This window comes from Acomys minous, assembly GCF_964271855.1.
Source record: "Acomys minous genome assembly, chromosome: 8".
NCBI lineage: Eukaryota > Metazoa > Chordata > Mammalia > Rodentia > Muridae > Acomys > Acomys minous.
In genome coordinates, this window is record NC_140489.1 from 23,145,997 (window position 1) to 23,163,481 (window position 17,485).

At 38.9% G+C, this 17,485-nt stretch overlaps 1 protein-coding gene across 2 annotated transcripts in view; it reads right to left on the reverse strand.

Moving 5' to 3' along the window:
* Nucleotides 1-2,318: 2,318 nt before the first annotated feature.
* Nucleotides 2,319-17,485, reverse strand: part of FLRT2 (fibronectin leucine rich transmembrane protein 2) — a 90,271-nt gene continuing 75,104 nt past the window's right edge. For both annotated transcript variants that reach the window (XM_084792684.1, XM_084792683.1), the window contains one exon: nt 2,319-8,968. In XM_084792684.1, coding sequence (XP_084648810.1) covers nt 6,576-8,558 — 1,983 coding nt within the window. In that variant the 5' untranslated portion in view covers nt 8,559-8,968 and the 3' untranslated portion in view covers nt 2,319-6,575. The remainder of the gene's footprint in view (nt 8,969-17,485) is intronic.

Here is a 17,485-nt window from a genome sequence, read left to right on the forward strand (position 1 = left end):
TTAAACTCTTGAAGGCTGTAGAAACAGGGAGAATCTGGGTCTTATGCTAAGTGCTTGTAGTTTCTTGAGGATTTGAATGCAGCCATGTAACTCCTGTGGAATATTTTACTACTTAGCACCCACACTTATCAGTAAATAATGGTAATAATAATCAAATAATCAGCAATGACTGGTAATAACGACAAAGCAACAATGGCTGCTCCTACCAGTCTGTGTAGTTTACGGACTCTAAGACTGTTATGTATCATCAGGGAAAGATTACCCCAATATGGAGGTTTATAAATCACTGAAATTATAAGGAACACCTTTCCCAGGCAAATTTCAATGTCCATTTAGACACATGGATTCATATTGGCATCTAGTGAAAGCCTGCAAAAGCTGTCATCAAAACTCATCAATACTAATTTTTAAGACTAATTTTTTATCCTGAAGTTCATCCTTAAGGCTAGTCAATTTCCTAGGATTATATATAGTCCTTCTGGAAGCCATATTCTGACTCCGCCATTTACAACAGTTGGAATTATGGACCAAACACAGAGTTTCTCTAGAAGTTCAGTTCTAAAAATTGAAAGATTACTGAGAATGAACTTTACATGAGTTCTGACAGGGATTCTCTGTGTAACCTTGGGGGGCCTGTCTCTGCCTCTCAAGTGCTGGGATTAAAGGCATGCACCACTATGCCCGGCTGCATGAGTATCTTAAAGACAGTGTGCGTGTGTGTGTGTGTGTGTGTGTGTGTGTGTGTGTGTGTGTGTGTGTGTGTGTGTGTGTGTGTCTGTGTGTGTATGTGGAGAGAAGGAGGGAGGGGGAGAGAGTGAAAGAGAGAGAGAGAGAGAGAGAGAGAGAGAGAGAGAGAGAGAGAGAGAAAGAGAGAGAGAACAAACTTATATCCATGAGTTCTTCACCCTTCTTGGGTATATTTATTATATTTGATTTTTTCTTGTTCTTAATAGAAATTTAATAGGTTGAATGTGTACTTTCCAAATACAATTTGAGTCACAACGTATTCTTTTAAAGTCTCTGAACTCATCCTATAGCCCAGAACAGTGAATGAAAACCTTAATAAATTCTACTGAATGAATGATTCTTACTGGCTGAAAGTCTACGTAAAGTCTTCAATTTTTGTCAAAAGTAACCAAGATTATTAATTTCAATGTTTTATGTAAAATCTCCCCAATGTAATATGAATTGCTGGCATTCACCATTCACTATCCATTTAAGATCCTGGATTAATAATGTTGGTTAACTGAAAAGTTATGATTTTATTTCCTGATTCACTCATCCCCTGGCAAATATATCAGTAGTGAAATGGTCAAATGTTAAAGAAAGGGCTTCTGGAAAAGTCCTTTAAGATTAAGTAGAATCCAAACTTACACTAGTTTTATTTCTCTGATTAACTGTAAAGCAAGTACCTGAAGTGAATCTTTGGGGTGGGGGTATCTAAATCTTTTCTAGAATAAGTATGTTTTACTTTGTGAAAGCAGAAATCTGTGGTGCACTACTTCCTTTTTTCCCTCGTTCTTCAAAGTTGCTGATCCACAAAAATTTAACAAAGAAATTGGTCAATACATTGATTTCTTTTTTAAAAATAAATTGATTTCTAAATGTATATTTTCTACTTGTCAGCAGTTTCAACAAAGTCTCTTTTAATATTTAAACTAGCTTATGCAAGTTCTTTAAAAGAGAATGTAAACTCTATATCTGCCTGATTAAAACAAAGCAAATCAAAATTATCCAGTGATCTAATCCAAATGTAAACAATATAAAAAATTAAAATTTAAAAAATTAGAAATAAAGTTTCTATATTAGAAAAAAAAGACTAAGTAGAATCCAATCCAAGTTGTATGAGTGGAGTCCCTAACTTGAGTATCCATCAAAAAGTACAGATGAATAGGCAATTAGCAATGCTTAAATAGAAGCATCATGAACTCTCAAAGTTAACATAAAAAAGTGTATATTGTGAAAGAAATACATGTTTTCTGTGATCATGTACATATTAGTCACATGTGTCTGTTTATATTTCTCAAATACAGAATCCTGTGCTTTCTGTAGAGGAATGTATATAAGATCATTTCTGAAAATATTTTGGTGGGGGAAAAGGAACATTGGGCTATCAAAACCTCTCACCACACAAAAAGGACCTCTTACACAAAAGGACCACTATCTAAAGTAGTTTTTATAGCAGGGGGAGATGAACACTATGTCTGTTTCATCTCTGCCATCTTTGTTGAATAAAATGAATTTCTCACTTCTTTATTTACATTAAAGCACAAGTACTGGTTATATTCCGGTGAGCTTATTCAGATACACACAATAGGTTTTCTTTTAAAATAAGCCTTTACTGAATATATCAACAAGGTACTGTATAGTGTAGAGTGAAGTTTGTAGTTAACAAAGTGTGCAACATGGTAGGTCTCAGAGGATGCATGACACAGAATCTTCCAGCCCCTTGCAGTCCCTTGTCAGAAACACACTAAACACAAAGCAGAATCAAATCAACATGATTCAAACAGTAACAAAGTTAATGTTCAGTAAATATTTTCCTATGAGGGCATACAGTGGTGAGGCCTCATTTTGCCATAACTGGTTACAAATCTCACATTCCACAGACACCTTTACAAACACCCCCAACGTATGTGTATGCATGGACTTGTATGTTTTCTATTAATTTTAAAATGCCGGTTGCAATGGCCTTGGTTTGTGCTCTTCTGGTGGATGTGCAGATAGAAAAGCAAATACTATAACAAAACAACAGCATCATATTGTGTACAAAACATTCTCCCCACAATCAGTGAAAAGCATCCCCATTGCCAACAATTCTTTTAATCCTATCATTACTTATTTTAACTTAAAAAAAAGAACAAAGTTTGACAAGACTAAAAATTGAGAGTTGTTGTTTTGTGTGTATATCATTTTTGTGTTGGGCACTCTTCTGTTTTGCTTTCACATTTAGTTGGAAAAGCAAGTTATGATCTTATGTGTTATCCTCAAGCTCTAAAGCAACATCTAATATCTCTTTGATAGGTCAGAGATAAATGCTATAGACAAAGACATCAATGGAAATTAACCACTTCACTGTCAGAAGCCACAGGGGATGTGGCAGCTGACGTTTGCTGATCCTGTGTGGCACCTGCCTCTGAAGAAAACAATGGTGCCTTGTGTTTGGAATGAGTGCTCCCCTCATGTGAAGAGCTAAGTTTTCTCCAGGGGAGAAAGAAGTTCTGGGTGTGTGGCATGACAAAGACCATCGTGGCCTCCCATTATTAAGAAACAGTGGTATAATATTAGCTATACCATTAATACATTTTTATCAAAAAGATGACATTACAGATTTTGTTTTTACTCTTGAGATAAAATGTCTAATATATAAACAAACATCTGGAAAGATTACAAATAGCATTGTATCTCACAAGGGAAGATTTTTTTTTTCCATTTATATCGTTAGTAACCAGGAAACACTTCTCATGTAGGTCTGTGAATGCCCCATGTGTTCTAATGCCCGTCCAAAGCATGTGATAGTATTTAAGCTGGAATCCAGGATCTCTCTAGCAGCAAATGCATCTCTACAAGCAAGGAGGTATTGGTGACTACTTTCTCTTTAACTACCAATAACATCTATGTGACCACCCTTTGCTTTTCCTTTTGCAATATCCTCTGTGCCTGTACAGACAATGGGTGGACACTATATGGTATCAACTCAACTTTGACAGTTGACTGTCAAAATAAATAACGATGAGGCTGAAAGGATAAAACCTGAGGAGATGTAACTTCAGAATACAGTCTCCTGATTAAAGATGCCAGCCAAAATGTTAACCAGTGAGGACTGCTGTTCATCTGTTTTTTTTTTAATTTTAAGTTCCATAAGCTAGTACAGATTCCATAATGTGATTTCTACTCTGCCTTATCAGGGTCCCTCAGACACACTACTATTATTAATAGGAGTCGGGTTCTCATGGTAGATGTCTTTGCCATGTTGCTCATGAGATCAAAATAAAGATTCTCTTTTCAAAAATGCTTCCGAGAGAGTAATTTTGAGAGCGCCCACCATTTCACCTGACTGAGCCTCCATAGGACTGCTTCCGCTTCTAATAGTGTTGTGGATGGGGATACTATGGGAACCTCTCCACTCTTATTTCTTTGGGGACAGAAAAAGGACATGTTTACAGTCCCCCCAATTCCACCGGTAGTTAAACATACAATACAAACAGACAAGAATAACTATCTTGCTCAAAACAAAATAAAAACCCTCAAAAAAATCAAAGTACCATTGAATTTTTTTCACCACACAGCTTTACCTACACAGTGAGATGCAAGAGGACGGTGAAAAGGAAACATCCAGCTAAAACAGCCACTGTGTCACTGTCCTGATTTTAGGTGGTGCAACGCTACACTGCTCAGCATTCCAGATGGTCTTATCCCTTCACCGTGTGAACCTACTTTGACAGAAACCACCAGCCCAAACCCTCTAGCTAATAGACTAAAGTGGAAACCCGAGTCATTTTAGAATTAATTAAATTAATTCAAAACTACGTTCAGCTCTACTGCCTGCACAGTTTCAATGCGTGTGTCTACAACATTATCGCTGCTGCAGTTATATTTTCTGCTTATTCTGAGGGATGGGGGGAGATTAAAACATATAGGTCAGGGTATATTATTAAAGAAAATAAAGCTCTCACTATAAAGAAAAGCTTGCATAGCATCTTATACCTAAACTTTACAAGAAGACACATCACAGTTTTATTTTGCTCAGAGAGAAAAAGAGAAAGCAAGAATAGTATGACATTTACTTCATGAGTCCCTAAAGTAATGGATGGTTTAAAGGAGCACAGCATGAAATGCCTAAAAGTGGCCTTGAAAAAAAAATTCCCCATAGTGAATTTCTTTAGACAATGAATGTGGTCTATAGCCCTTCTATACCTAAGTGGTGACAAGAATTGGGGTAAATTAGTCATGTTTTCTGAAAATGGACTTGCTTCAAAAATATCTAGCATCAACCATGGCTATCCCTCTTCCCCAAGCCCTATGCTTTCGGGCCTTCTCTGCCATGATTAGGGGAAACTCTTTCTCTGACTTCCTCAGTGTCACTGGTACTCTTTTAGCATAAGGTTAGTTATCACTCTATAGTTATCAAATTAGAGGGACATCCACAATCTAAAAGTAACAAATGCAATTTCCATGTGGAACAGGACCAAAGTGAATTCAAAATGAAAACATAGTATTGCTTTTAACAATACGCAATTTTTTTTGGCCAGGTTGGGTGTCTTCACAGAATCACTGGCAATCACTGTTATTATGGACTTTAAGACGTAGAAATACACAGGGATACTTTGTGCAACCAAAGTTTGCATCCATAATTTTCATTGAGATACCAAGCAGAGGGGAGAAAACAAAGGTGGCATATACAACTTAGTTACAAAAAATATATTCAAGATGATCGGAAGACAAGAATTTGAGAGAGGATGTAGGGATAAACTCAGCTGTTTCAACATGATACAAAGTCAGCTGACACAGTGTAAGAGAACCACTGATTTTTTTTCTAAATGTCATTAGTACTTTTTAAATAAACACATTACTGTAATAGATTCTAAACACTGCTCCTTTGTTGGTCTAAATATCATGTTGATATAGCCTCAGTGAATATACCCAAATAATTTTCATTATCAAAAATAATTCCATTCAATATAATTCTTCCCATTATTTTTATTAGCCTCTTCTAAAAAAATTATTCTAGAATATAACTCTGTTGGATACGATTCAACCTGACATGTGATTTGAATAGTGACAGTTTTGAGGGGAGTTTTCTTGCTAGAACTGATTATATCGGTCCCTGAAGATGACTAGAATCAGACTCAGGTTTCCAACTCTGTTATCACATAAGGGCCAGGGAAACATGAAGAGTGATTTTGAAGTTCACAGGAAGAAGCCAACCCTGGGGCTTTCAGGACATTTCAAATCTCTCAGTTTCCTTGATTTGGTCAGGGAGGCCTAATTTATCTCATGGGAGCTGGCTTCTTCGTGATGTTCTATTTCTTGCGCTACCTCTATTATCATATTACAGATTTTTCAGAAAGTGTTTCTTCCAGGCCAGGAGGTATAGAAAACATAGACACAACTAGGCCATTCTTTCTTGACTCAAACTATCCCTCTTACCCTGATGAGCCCATCTGAAACTATCCTTTCATTTGACTATCAGCCCTAGAAAAGGAATTTCTTCTGACAGCCTCAACAGCAAAGTGGTTAGTATGCATCTGAAGGATGAATCACTCATTCTTCTGCCTTGGCATTGGGTTCTCTTTGTACAACCCCGTACAGTACTTCAGCAACATTTTTTTTTTTAATTTTAAAAAGCAAAGAGTTACAAAACTGTTTGTAATTAACTGGAAATAGAAAAGATAGCACTTCTTTTTTTTAAATCCCATTATATAGTACACCGTATAAATTACAGAGTATTCAAATGCACAAATGCATCTGGGTAACATTTATCAAATGTAATTTGCGTGTCTTTGTGTGCACACACATGTGTGTTCTTGAGAGTTTGGTTGTCCGCCTTTCTAGCGCTGGACCTCTAGGCTGTTTCACGTATGGCAATGCTCCAGGTCTGGCACACTGCTGTTGCAGTATCGCATGTTGTTGGGGATGTGGCAGTCTGTGTAATTAATGCCCCCATTTGGGGTATAAATGGGTTGCAGTCTGAAATCTCCTTTAAGGAGCTGATCGTTATTTAAGGAGACAATCTGAAAACTGGTTTCTGTCATCTCCAGGATGGAGTTGTCTTTTTTGGTACCTGCCTCACAATAGTCATCTTTCCGTCGGCCACGGTTGTATTTCCACTTCTGAGAGGTGTAGCGTCCCTTTTTGTGCATGTGCCAGCAAAAGACACTGAGCAAGACCACGAGCACAAAAATCACTGCACCCCCAATCAAGCCCGCTAGCAGAAAAGGGGAGCCCATGCTGTGGGACGTTGTCTGCTCATGGCTAGAAGCCGTGTTGCTGCCATTGTTCAAATAAGAGGCATGGGTAGTGGCCTCAGAACAGATGGTATCTTCCACCGTGCGGTAGTTGAAAGCATCCAGTGGCACCAAACAAATTCGATAGGTGGATCTGGGCTCTAAATTAACCAGACTCAAGTGTTGCTTCTCACCGCTGACAATTCGTTCCTGAACAATGCCCCCTACGAGACTGTGGCCCATTTTCACCCATGTCAGTTTGTATGCCATCACAGTAAAGAGAGACAGCCAGCTGACTTGAATCGAAGTATCGTTCACAAAATGGATGGAGAGTTGGATCCTTTCAGAAATAGGTGGGGTCACTTTTTCTCTGCCATCCCAGTCTGGGATGGTGGGAAGTTTCGATGGGATAGAAGCTGGAGGTACAGAGCCTCTGCTGGGGCTTGGAACAGAGAGAGTAGGAGACTGCGTTGTTGGAGAAACTGTACTTGGAGCTGGGGTCAAGACGGGTAGGCCAGGAGTCGTGGTAGGACAAGACAAAAGATTCATGTTCAACTCCCTGACAGCCATCCCTCGGACTTGCTCAGGACCTTGGCACATGAAACCACGCACGTTGAGAGAAGAAGGGATGTATTTGAGCCACTCTGTGACCCACTTAATACTGCAGTCACAAAACCAGGGGTTATTCCGAGCAGTGAGTTGCTTGAGGTTGGAGAGATTATCGAAGACCCCTTGAGTTAACACTCGAAGTTGGTTGTTGGATATATCTAGTCTTTCCAGCTTACGGAGGTTTGAGAAGGCTGTCAACGGGATATGGTTGATCTGGTTATCCTGCAAGTAGAGCCTGACAAGATGCGTACCTGGGAGGTCAGGGGGTGGGTGCGAGAGCGAGTTACGGACTATGGAAAATTCCTTGAGCTTGGTGAGATGGCTGAAGGTGCCCTCAGCGATGCCCTTGTTGGTCAGGAGATTCCCATCCACAATCAGACGCTCCAAGCTTGTGAGGTTCTGAAAAGCCATGTCTGATATGACTGCAATTCGGTTTTCATCCACTCTCAGCTCTTGCAGGTCGACAGGAAGCCCAACAGGCACGCTGCTCAAGTGATTCTTTGATAAAAACAATAGTTTGAGGCTAATTGCCTCCCGGAAAGCTCCGTCCTCTACTCCCACTGTAGATATGGAGTTGTCATCTAAGTGTAGTTCTTCGAGCTTCAGGAGCTGAGCAAGAGCCGCCCGTGAGATGGTCTGAATGTTGTTTTCCTGCAGATGGAGGACTCTGACGTTCTTGGGAAGGTTCATGGGGAATTCATCCAGTTGGTTGCCATAAAGGTAGACCGTGTGCACTGACTGTACATTGTGCAGCTCTGCAGGAAATCCAGCATTATTAATTTGGTTGTTGTGGAGGTAGAGTACGGTTACGCCCTCCGGGATCCCAAGAGGCACTGAGGTCAAGCTTCTCTCATTACAGTAGACAAAGTTCCTGTCACAGCGGCATACACTAGGGCAGGCCAGGAGTTTTGATACTTGTGAGTAGAGCCCCAGGGAGATGATGAGCCAAATTTTTAAGAAAATAGCCCTGTGGCTGGGCCACTTTGTAGTCTGAAGGCCCATTTCTGAACGACAGAAATAAAATACAATGTGATGAGGGGAGGAAACTGAAAATAAAAGCAATAGCAAACAATAGCAAAAAAAAAAAAATACAGAAAGCAAAATCAAAATTACTGGGCCAGGTTTGATAAAAGTCTAGAACTTTCTGTTAGAGAAAATGACTTGACAGCAGATGATAAAACAATCTTTCTGATGTCTTTAATCTGATCTGCCTATGGTGCCTTCTTGCAGTGGTCCTCCATGTGCAAAAACAACTCAACAGGAACAGTTTTCCACACAAGCAAAGCTTGATGCCAAGTGATAAGTACTGTCAAAAAAAAGTCCAGCCAGGCACGCAAATCTTGCTTCTTCTATAGTAAGTCAGGCAAGTATAGTGCAGCCTAGGAATTTCTTGGTTAAGCAGAGTCTTCAATCTATGGTAGGAAAGAAGATATAGAGTTAGTTATGTGTGGTAATCGAAGATGTATTGCTACAACTAAGTCCTGGAGTAGGAAATCTGTGACTGGGGCTAAGGGCTGGATGCCAGCTTGGCATGAAGCGTTACTTCAAATGACAATAGTTTGAAAGATATTTAAGAAATGAATGATCACAGTATAACATCTTCAAAAGGAGATGGGGTTATTATGGTTTATTGGCAAAAATCCTAGTTAGCACTTTCTCTTAAACATCTATCTGTATATCCTGATAGGCAACTGCAGGTTACACACTTTTGGATTTGTGGTGCTGTTAATGAAGGTTGGTTGAAAACTCTTTAATTTTAAAATGGAGATTGAAATTTTTAAGAGAAATGACATGAAATCCTACAAAATTGTCAATTGTAAAAATGCACAATGGGAGCTAAGCCATTTGAAACTGCATCCTTCTTAAGAAATTCTTCCAAATGTGTTGTAGTTTAAACATAGTTACCATGTCCATATTTTAGATATAGTAAGAAAAATAAAAATCTGTAAGTTTCCACCTCTTAAAAATATCTTTTCAAATTATGGTACAAAATCTTATTAGGGCTTAATGGGGAGATTCTAGAGACTGCATTATACAGGACAGGGAAAAGGTAATAAGAGAATAAGGGTATTTTGAGAAAAATTCTTTTTATGTGAACACACACAAACATGCACACACATCTAATATTATTAAAAACAAACAAATATTTTTCTTCTGATACAAAGACAAAACATAAAACTCAAGTAGGCAGGCAAAGAAATCTCTTTTCTTCCTCTGTCCCTTTTTTATTCCTGTAGAAAAACTTAAGCTTTTTACCCAGGAGACTGGCCAAACAGCAGTACAAGATACATTTTCACTTTTTCCCTCTCTTGGGACTTCTGGGTACCAATGAGATAAGCCATTGTGATTATCCTACGTGTTTTCAACTCGAAACTGAGAATAAATGTTTCAATGTGACCACCTTCCAGTGTGAGAGCACTTTTTGCCTTTAGAGAGGGACTATTAGCAAATTTTGAAAGGACAGAAGCTGCAATCAAGGCAGCCAAGGCAATCCAAGGATAGCACTCATGCCTTTTTTGCTCCGCAGTGTTCGCCATCTGTTTTTAGATAGAGAGGGAAAGAAGTTAATCGAAAGGTGCCAGATTTGATTTCCCTACAAAATAAGCTAACATGACAGGACATGGCTGGCTACAAGCTCCTCAATTCTCACCAACAGGGAGACTGGAGTAATGTGTATCCTCAGCAGAGAAGCTCTGTCTGAAACTCTTTCATTAGCTAGCTTTAGACTTGCAATTCATGAATAGAAAATAAAAAGGAGTATTGTAAATGTTATCTAACTGCCAAAAATAATATACGCTTTTTCTATAATTGAAAGGGAAAAATAAAAAAGCATTGGAACACAAAATTATTAGAATGTTATCATATATAATTAATTATTAAAACCTAGAACTTCTTGAAACCTTTGAAGCAAGGAGGGTGGTTGCAGAAGCAGTGTGGTCACTTTTCTAATCAATACCAATTTTGAATCAAAAGGAAAGCAGTTGAGGTTGTAGACATGGCTAGATTGGTAGAGTCCTAGCTGCACATACACAAGGATGTGAGTTTGGATCCCCAGAACCTCTGTAAGATGCTGGAACATCGCTACACATCTATAATCCCAGCACTGCAGCAGTAGAGACTGGAGGATCTATGGGGCTTGGTGACCAGTTATTGTCAAGGAATCGAGGAACTTCAAGGTCATTAACACTCCCTGTCTCAAAAGAGTAAGGAGAGTGTTTGGGGGAAGATCCAGGAAGTCAACCTTTGGCTTCTCCACATGTACTTACATATATGGATACAAAAGGATATATGCACAGGGGCAAACACAAATATACACTTAAGCAAATAAATACATATACACGAAATTCAGCAACTATAACTATTTACAAGTATGTATGTGTCAATGAACCTGAGCTATTTCTTCCAGAAGAAACCTCTGTCTATGATTATGGATTATACAAATAAAGTATAGGAAAAAATGAGTATATATTTAAAACCTTGGTGCCATATTAGGTTAACTTGCAAACAGTTTTAGTGACTCTTTAACACCATTTTCCTCTCATGTGGTGGTTATCTTAACACCATGTGCCTGACATAGGTTGTTAGTAGGAGTGTGCATGTAAGCAAAAGCCTTGGATGGGTACATTGAAGTTGGAGAAACAGTCCACTAAACACAACAGACCCTTCATGAATCACTCACGTTTTAATTTATTAATCATAAGAAAAATGTAAAAGCATGTCATATGTCTGTTCTGAGAAAAAAGGAAAAAAAACATACTAAACACTTCTGTCTCCAGGAAATAACACTCTCTCATTTTACATGTAAATTATATCTTAATAATGGGGAAGTCCAGTGCATATATTGCCATTTGTCTTTAACAGCAAATCTTTACATCAGTGACAAGCACAGAAGTCCAATTGGAATTTAGAGGAGCTCACGTCTATAAAATAAAAATATTATTTGCTATATACATTTAGAAAATGTTATATCCAAGTTATTGTTTGTGTATGCATGTACTGTGTGTGTGCATATACGCATGTTTGAATGTATGTCCTAAGGATGTATGCAAATTACTTGACATGTACAACCTCATATACATGTCCAATTTACAGTCACTTGAACCCAGAACTTGCTACGTGGCTGGGCTAGCTCACCAGCTTGCTCTGAGGATCTTCTGGCTTGGCCTCCTGTGCTGTGCATCTACAGGTGGCCTGTTATAGTCACCTGATATTTATATGGATGCTGTAGATTTAATATCAAGCTGTCACACTTAAGTGGCAAGCCCATTACCTACTACGCTATCTTTCCAGGCCAAATGTAAGTTTCATTCACTTATCCAAGTAATGTTTATCAACTAGAATGAGAACCTAGTTGTGTAAGGGTGTAGCAAAGCATTATAATAAAATATTACTTATATCCTAAGGAGGTAGAACTTTAGCTAGACTGCACAGGCAGAGTTAATAGTATACCTTCAGGTCACTTAAAACATAAGATTGTTGTCCTACTGTGTATATTCCAACTGTTTCTTTAATCTGCTTTAAAAGAACAATGTAGTGGCAGCTTAGTGGTCTTGAGTTATCCATAGGACCAGCTTTTACAAACTAAGTTAATGCCCAGCTTTAATCTGAAGTCATGTGTCCTTCCATGCTCTCAACCCAGAACAATTCATATATATCATTTGATGAAAGCAACAAATACAGACATTGAAAGCAATCTTCTAAAATGAATTATCTACTATAAATGTTGAGTACAACATTTATGGATACTGGTTGATAAGCAATGATAGTTACAGTACTGTTGTTGTCTGGGTCAGTTGAAATCAGTTGGCACCAATGACTTAATCTCTTGCAAGACTTCGTTAAAGATTTTTTGTAAAGTATCTCATTCCCTCCACATTTTGGTGCTTTTTTGTGCTGCTCAATAAAGATGGAGCAAAGTCCTTTATTTGGAACAGACACAGACACACAGTCATCAATAAACACACACACTGGGATAGACACAGAGAAAGATTCACAAGACAGCATTCAGGCAGGCAGATCCAGACTCATACAACAGGCAGGCAGGCAGACAGACAGACAGAAGACACAGGCAAGGAGCATGGAATAGAAAATTCAAATCTGGATTCACTGGTGGCTAAATAACCCCAAGGGGGTATGCTTTTGTTTACTTCCTTAATGGACCACCTATGGATCATTGGTGACTCAGAGTTAAGAACTCATGAGCTTAGTTCCTACATAAGGGGCCATGTGATTTTTGACTTAGTGGAATCTAAAGGTTTAGTAGAAGAAGGAATGTATAAATAGGGAGTTAGCAAAATATGTAAAAAAAACTGTGAGGTTAATATATCCAGAGATATGGCACTATGCAATGGTTTCTAGCCTAATCTATGGCATATTAGGAAAAACAAACAAAAACCGAACAGACACAACCATGCTAGAGGTAGAACTGGATCTGAAGGACAGAGGCTCAAAGCCAGAATCCATCTAAGAAGTTTGTGTTATGAATCCAGACTGCCTGCAGCTCAAATCAAGACATAAAACCCAGCTCAGCCCGCAGAAGGACTAAAATGTCTACTGCAGAACACTCTCTCCAGCTCTTTATTGTCCTTTTAGAATATAATAAACATTTCAAAAATCATTCCACAGCCCATTTACAAGTATTTAAAAGTTGGTGATAAAAATGCCTTATAGAATGAAATTAAAATATAGAGATCAAACATTTTATTCCTTACTCATATGAATACTTTGTGGGATATGACCCTCCCCCTGCCCAGGAAGCCAGCTTTCAAAGAACGGCTATGTAGAACATTTTGGGTACGAACAGACAATTGCACCGACAGTGGATAGCACAGCATCAAAGGGCAGAATGTACAAATGCTGTCTGTAGACAATGAGAACATGGACCAGCCAAGCTCTTAAAGATGACAGTGACAACAGCAGTTGTTCCAGGCTAGAGTAAGTTAACTCTTTTCATAGGAACTAAGACTTGGAGGCATATAAATCATGCAAAAGCTTTCTGTGCATTTCTGATGGAGTGCTCCCCGAGAAGTGGGCCTTTTTAATTAATTCCAGAAGGTTGGATTCCAGGAGCATTCAATAAACTCTGACTATAAAAATCATAGAACAGAAAATCAGAATCGTCAATAAGCACTGCCAATCTCATCACATAATGATACCAGGACAAACCTTATAAAATCTTAATGGTTCCAGACCTAGTCACACTGGTTGGATTGTGGCAGAATGACACTGAGTGTGATGTGATACAAGTGAGAAAATAGGTCTGGGGAATATAGCTCAGTTGGTGAGTGCTTGCATATCATGTACAAAGGGGGTTGAATATCATCACCACATTAACTGGCACACATACAATTCTACCAACCACATCAGAAGTTCAAGGTCTTCCTTGGCTACACAATGAGTTCAAGGCTAACCTAGGATACATGGAACATTTGTGCGCGCGCGCGTGTGTGTGTGTGTGTGTGTGTGTGTGTGTAGGGGGGGCGGTGTTTATCTGAATAGGTGCTCTTTTAGAAAAGCTTTCCAGAGTTGTGTTCCACTCAGATAGCTTTTGGAGTGCAACAACTTAAACTTAAAACTAGATGCTTCCTGGTGTAGCATTCATAGACAGCTAGCCCATAAATGATTTCTGTGCAATCTAAAATCACCAAAGGAATTTAGAGATCTTGAGCATAGCTCTTCTTCATTCCTCAGGACAAGTTATAAGTGCTAAGATGTAACATTAGAGATGTTCTGTTAGCTGACTAAGACATGGGATTTGGAAGGTAATTTGGAAAGATAGAACAGCCCCTCCCCCTTCTTGAAATCACCTTTTCCCCTCTTGAAAACATCATCAGGTGAATATGCTTCTTTTCTGAAGCTGAAAGGATGCCAGGCAGGAGAGAAAGCTGAAGGGGAAAGGGGAGATAGCTTAAGCAGTGGACAATTTTCTGGCTCCAGTAAGTCTAGGGCTGAAAACACTAAAAGTAAAAATAAAACCTACTTTAGCTCAGCATAGACTCTAAGGGGTTTTCAATTAGCTCAAACGGTAGAAATAAATTTTGAACAAACAGCCACAATTAGAGTCAGATACATAAAATCTGAATATACGTTCACTACTGCCACCTGCCTGGCTCATTCACTGACAGTTTCATGTGATTGCCTTCTGATTTCTGTAACACTGGGGGCTGACTGACACTGGCCACTTTCTACATTAATCAGCCTACAAGTTACTTTGAGCCAGCAGTTAGAACGACTAGGGTCTTGGTGGATGCTGCTAAAATGATTCCTGATGACCATGGATAGAGCTGTTGACTAGTAGTCATGTAAAGCAAATTGGAGATGGAGAAAATGAAGAAAGAAAGAACAAACAGAAGACAAAAGTGCATGATGCATCAGGGATGACCCTCTGGCAGCTTATGCCTATAAACACTTTAGTCCATTTTTAAGGTTGTTAGGTTTGTACATAGTATAGATTTTTGCCAGGTAACTGATAGTCAACCACTTTAGAGAGCGTCTACCCAGAGACTGCCTCCAAGAACTGCTTTCATGGCATCTACACACTGTGTCTTTCTCTCTTTTGCAACACTCACAAAGGACTTGGTTTGGCATTTTGAAAGGCCAGTGGGTTTGGTGTCAATCCAAATTGGTTTTAATCTCAGGTCATCCACTCACTAACAGCAGGATGATGATGCCAGATTTCCCTCTGGGTAGGGCCCTCTTTATCCTGCAGAGGTAACTAGGAGCCATGTGTACAGAAAGTTGGAAGGTTAGATATGAAAAGGGTAATCTGGGAATAACAGCAATTAAGCAAAAAGTGCTCTGGTTCAAGAGAGGCAAACAGGGAGGATGTTTTGAGCCAGCGGTGGGCACTGAGGACATACCAACTCAAAGAGCATTTCTGCTTACTCCACGTGTTAAATTGAGCAATTGGCTTCACCTCTGTGACCCAAGTAATCCAGGTAAAGTTGTAGGAAAGAGTCCTGCTATCTCTTACAACCAACACACAGAAAACAGCGCTCACTAGGTTGATCCTTCCTACGATTAATTTAGACAACATTATTTCCTGCACCACAGATCATCCGTTTCGCATTTGACAGGGGTGCTTCTTTCAAGCCCAGACAATTTCACTTTCTTTCTCCCATTCACTGGCTACTGTTGTTCCATCTGGTGTTTTACACATTACCTACTCCTAGCCACCAGTGCTGCAAGATGTATGGGCACATGTAATGCTTGACTACTGGATAGGAACATGGCTAGGATCTGAATCCAGACATGAGCTGCAGGGTCTCATTCTTCCTTGCAGCCTCCTTGCAGGCTGGTTAGATTTGAATCTTGGATATTGCCCCAGAACCCACACCCTCATGGGGCAAGCATTTAAGAATTGTTTATAAAAATAGATGAATTAATCAAAGAATAACCTTCAGAGATTGCTCCGTTCAAAGAGGCAATCTGCAAACTTCTCCAACATCTTCAAGCTGAAGTTTCATAAGAAATCACAGAGATAATATTTCAAAATGGCCTTTAAGAGTTTCAACCTATGCGGAAAAACTGAGTGACACAGAGATGAATGAATTGCTCCTGAAGGTGGCCTGAGAAAAAGGCATAGAATATGCGACCAGAAAGGAATCACAAACTCCTGCCGCACTGTGCTTGCTTTACAAAATAACAGTGAATTCTTTGGTTTTATTAAATTAGGAATACGGTGGGTGTGAATCAGTTTTGAAAACTAGGCTTCAAGAGAGGCATGCCACTATGTAATGCTTCAGTTTTCTGAGGGCTGTGACTAAAATCAGAAAACTTTTTTTTTTTGCTGAACTGTAAAACATATGTATTTCTGTTCACATAATGTCATTAGCTTCTAAATGTTTATATAAATTCTCCGAATTCCTAAATATTTACAGACATTCTCAATATTTACAGAAGCTCATTGTTCAAGAGAGCTTTAATTGCATAGCATCCTATCACTCTACATTGTCAGTATTAATAAAAAAAAATAGGCCAGCATCTTTGAGAGCTATAAAAAAAAAAGCCAATGGGAGAAAAAAACTGAATCCAAAAATATAAACATGGCCTACTTCTCCACCAAAATATTTCACCACACATAATATACATATCAGAACAGAAAATCCTATGTCTCCTTCAGAACAAGAGTGCAGAGTTTTGTGGGCAATATGGATTCTGCACAGGAAATGAAACCATACAGTGTGCATTTCCAGGTAAGCTATCTGGATTTGAGTATGAAAAATGAAAAATTCATCACATAAGTTCATTTTGGCACTAGTCATGGCTCTGAGTGTAAATGGTGTAGGAGTCCCTTTCTGAATAAGTAATTTTTAAAATGCATAGTCTCACCCTGAGAAGCCTGTCATGCCGAGGTGTCAAGGCATCATTGTAGGGACTATTTCTGGAGTTGGAAATAGAGAAGGGGAGGAAACAGAAGGAAGTTTATTTATTTGTTTATTTTTATCCGTGGCCCTCTCTCATTCACTCAAGGATGTCCTCTTCTCCCAGAACATGATAGGATAAAGTTATGATCATTCATAGCGAATGTTAAAATAAAACTCCAGATAAGTGCAATCAGCATCACACCCCAGGGTGCTGTGCCACACACACAGGAAATTACTCAAAGGAAAGTACATTTTAAAAACACATAACAGATTAAGGAGGCCTCCGTACTTATATACACAGTGGGGAAGAGGAAGGGAGGTAAGCAGACAGATACTGGGATTCACTGGAAAAATCACATAGATATTTAAACATACAAGCAGATCCTTGTCTCGGTTACACACAACCAGAACACTGCTCAGATGCAAATACAAAGACATCATTCATTCGGCACTCATATGTATATATTGTAAATTGGCTTCAGTTATTTAATTCCAGAGACGAGCAGGGAAGAAGAAGATGGAAATGGCAGGACAAGAGAGGGAAGGAAAGGAGAAAAGGTCATA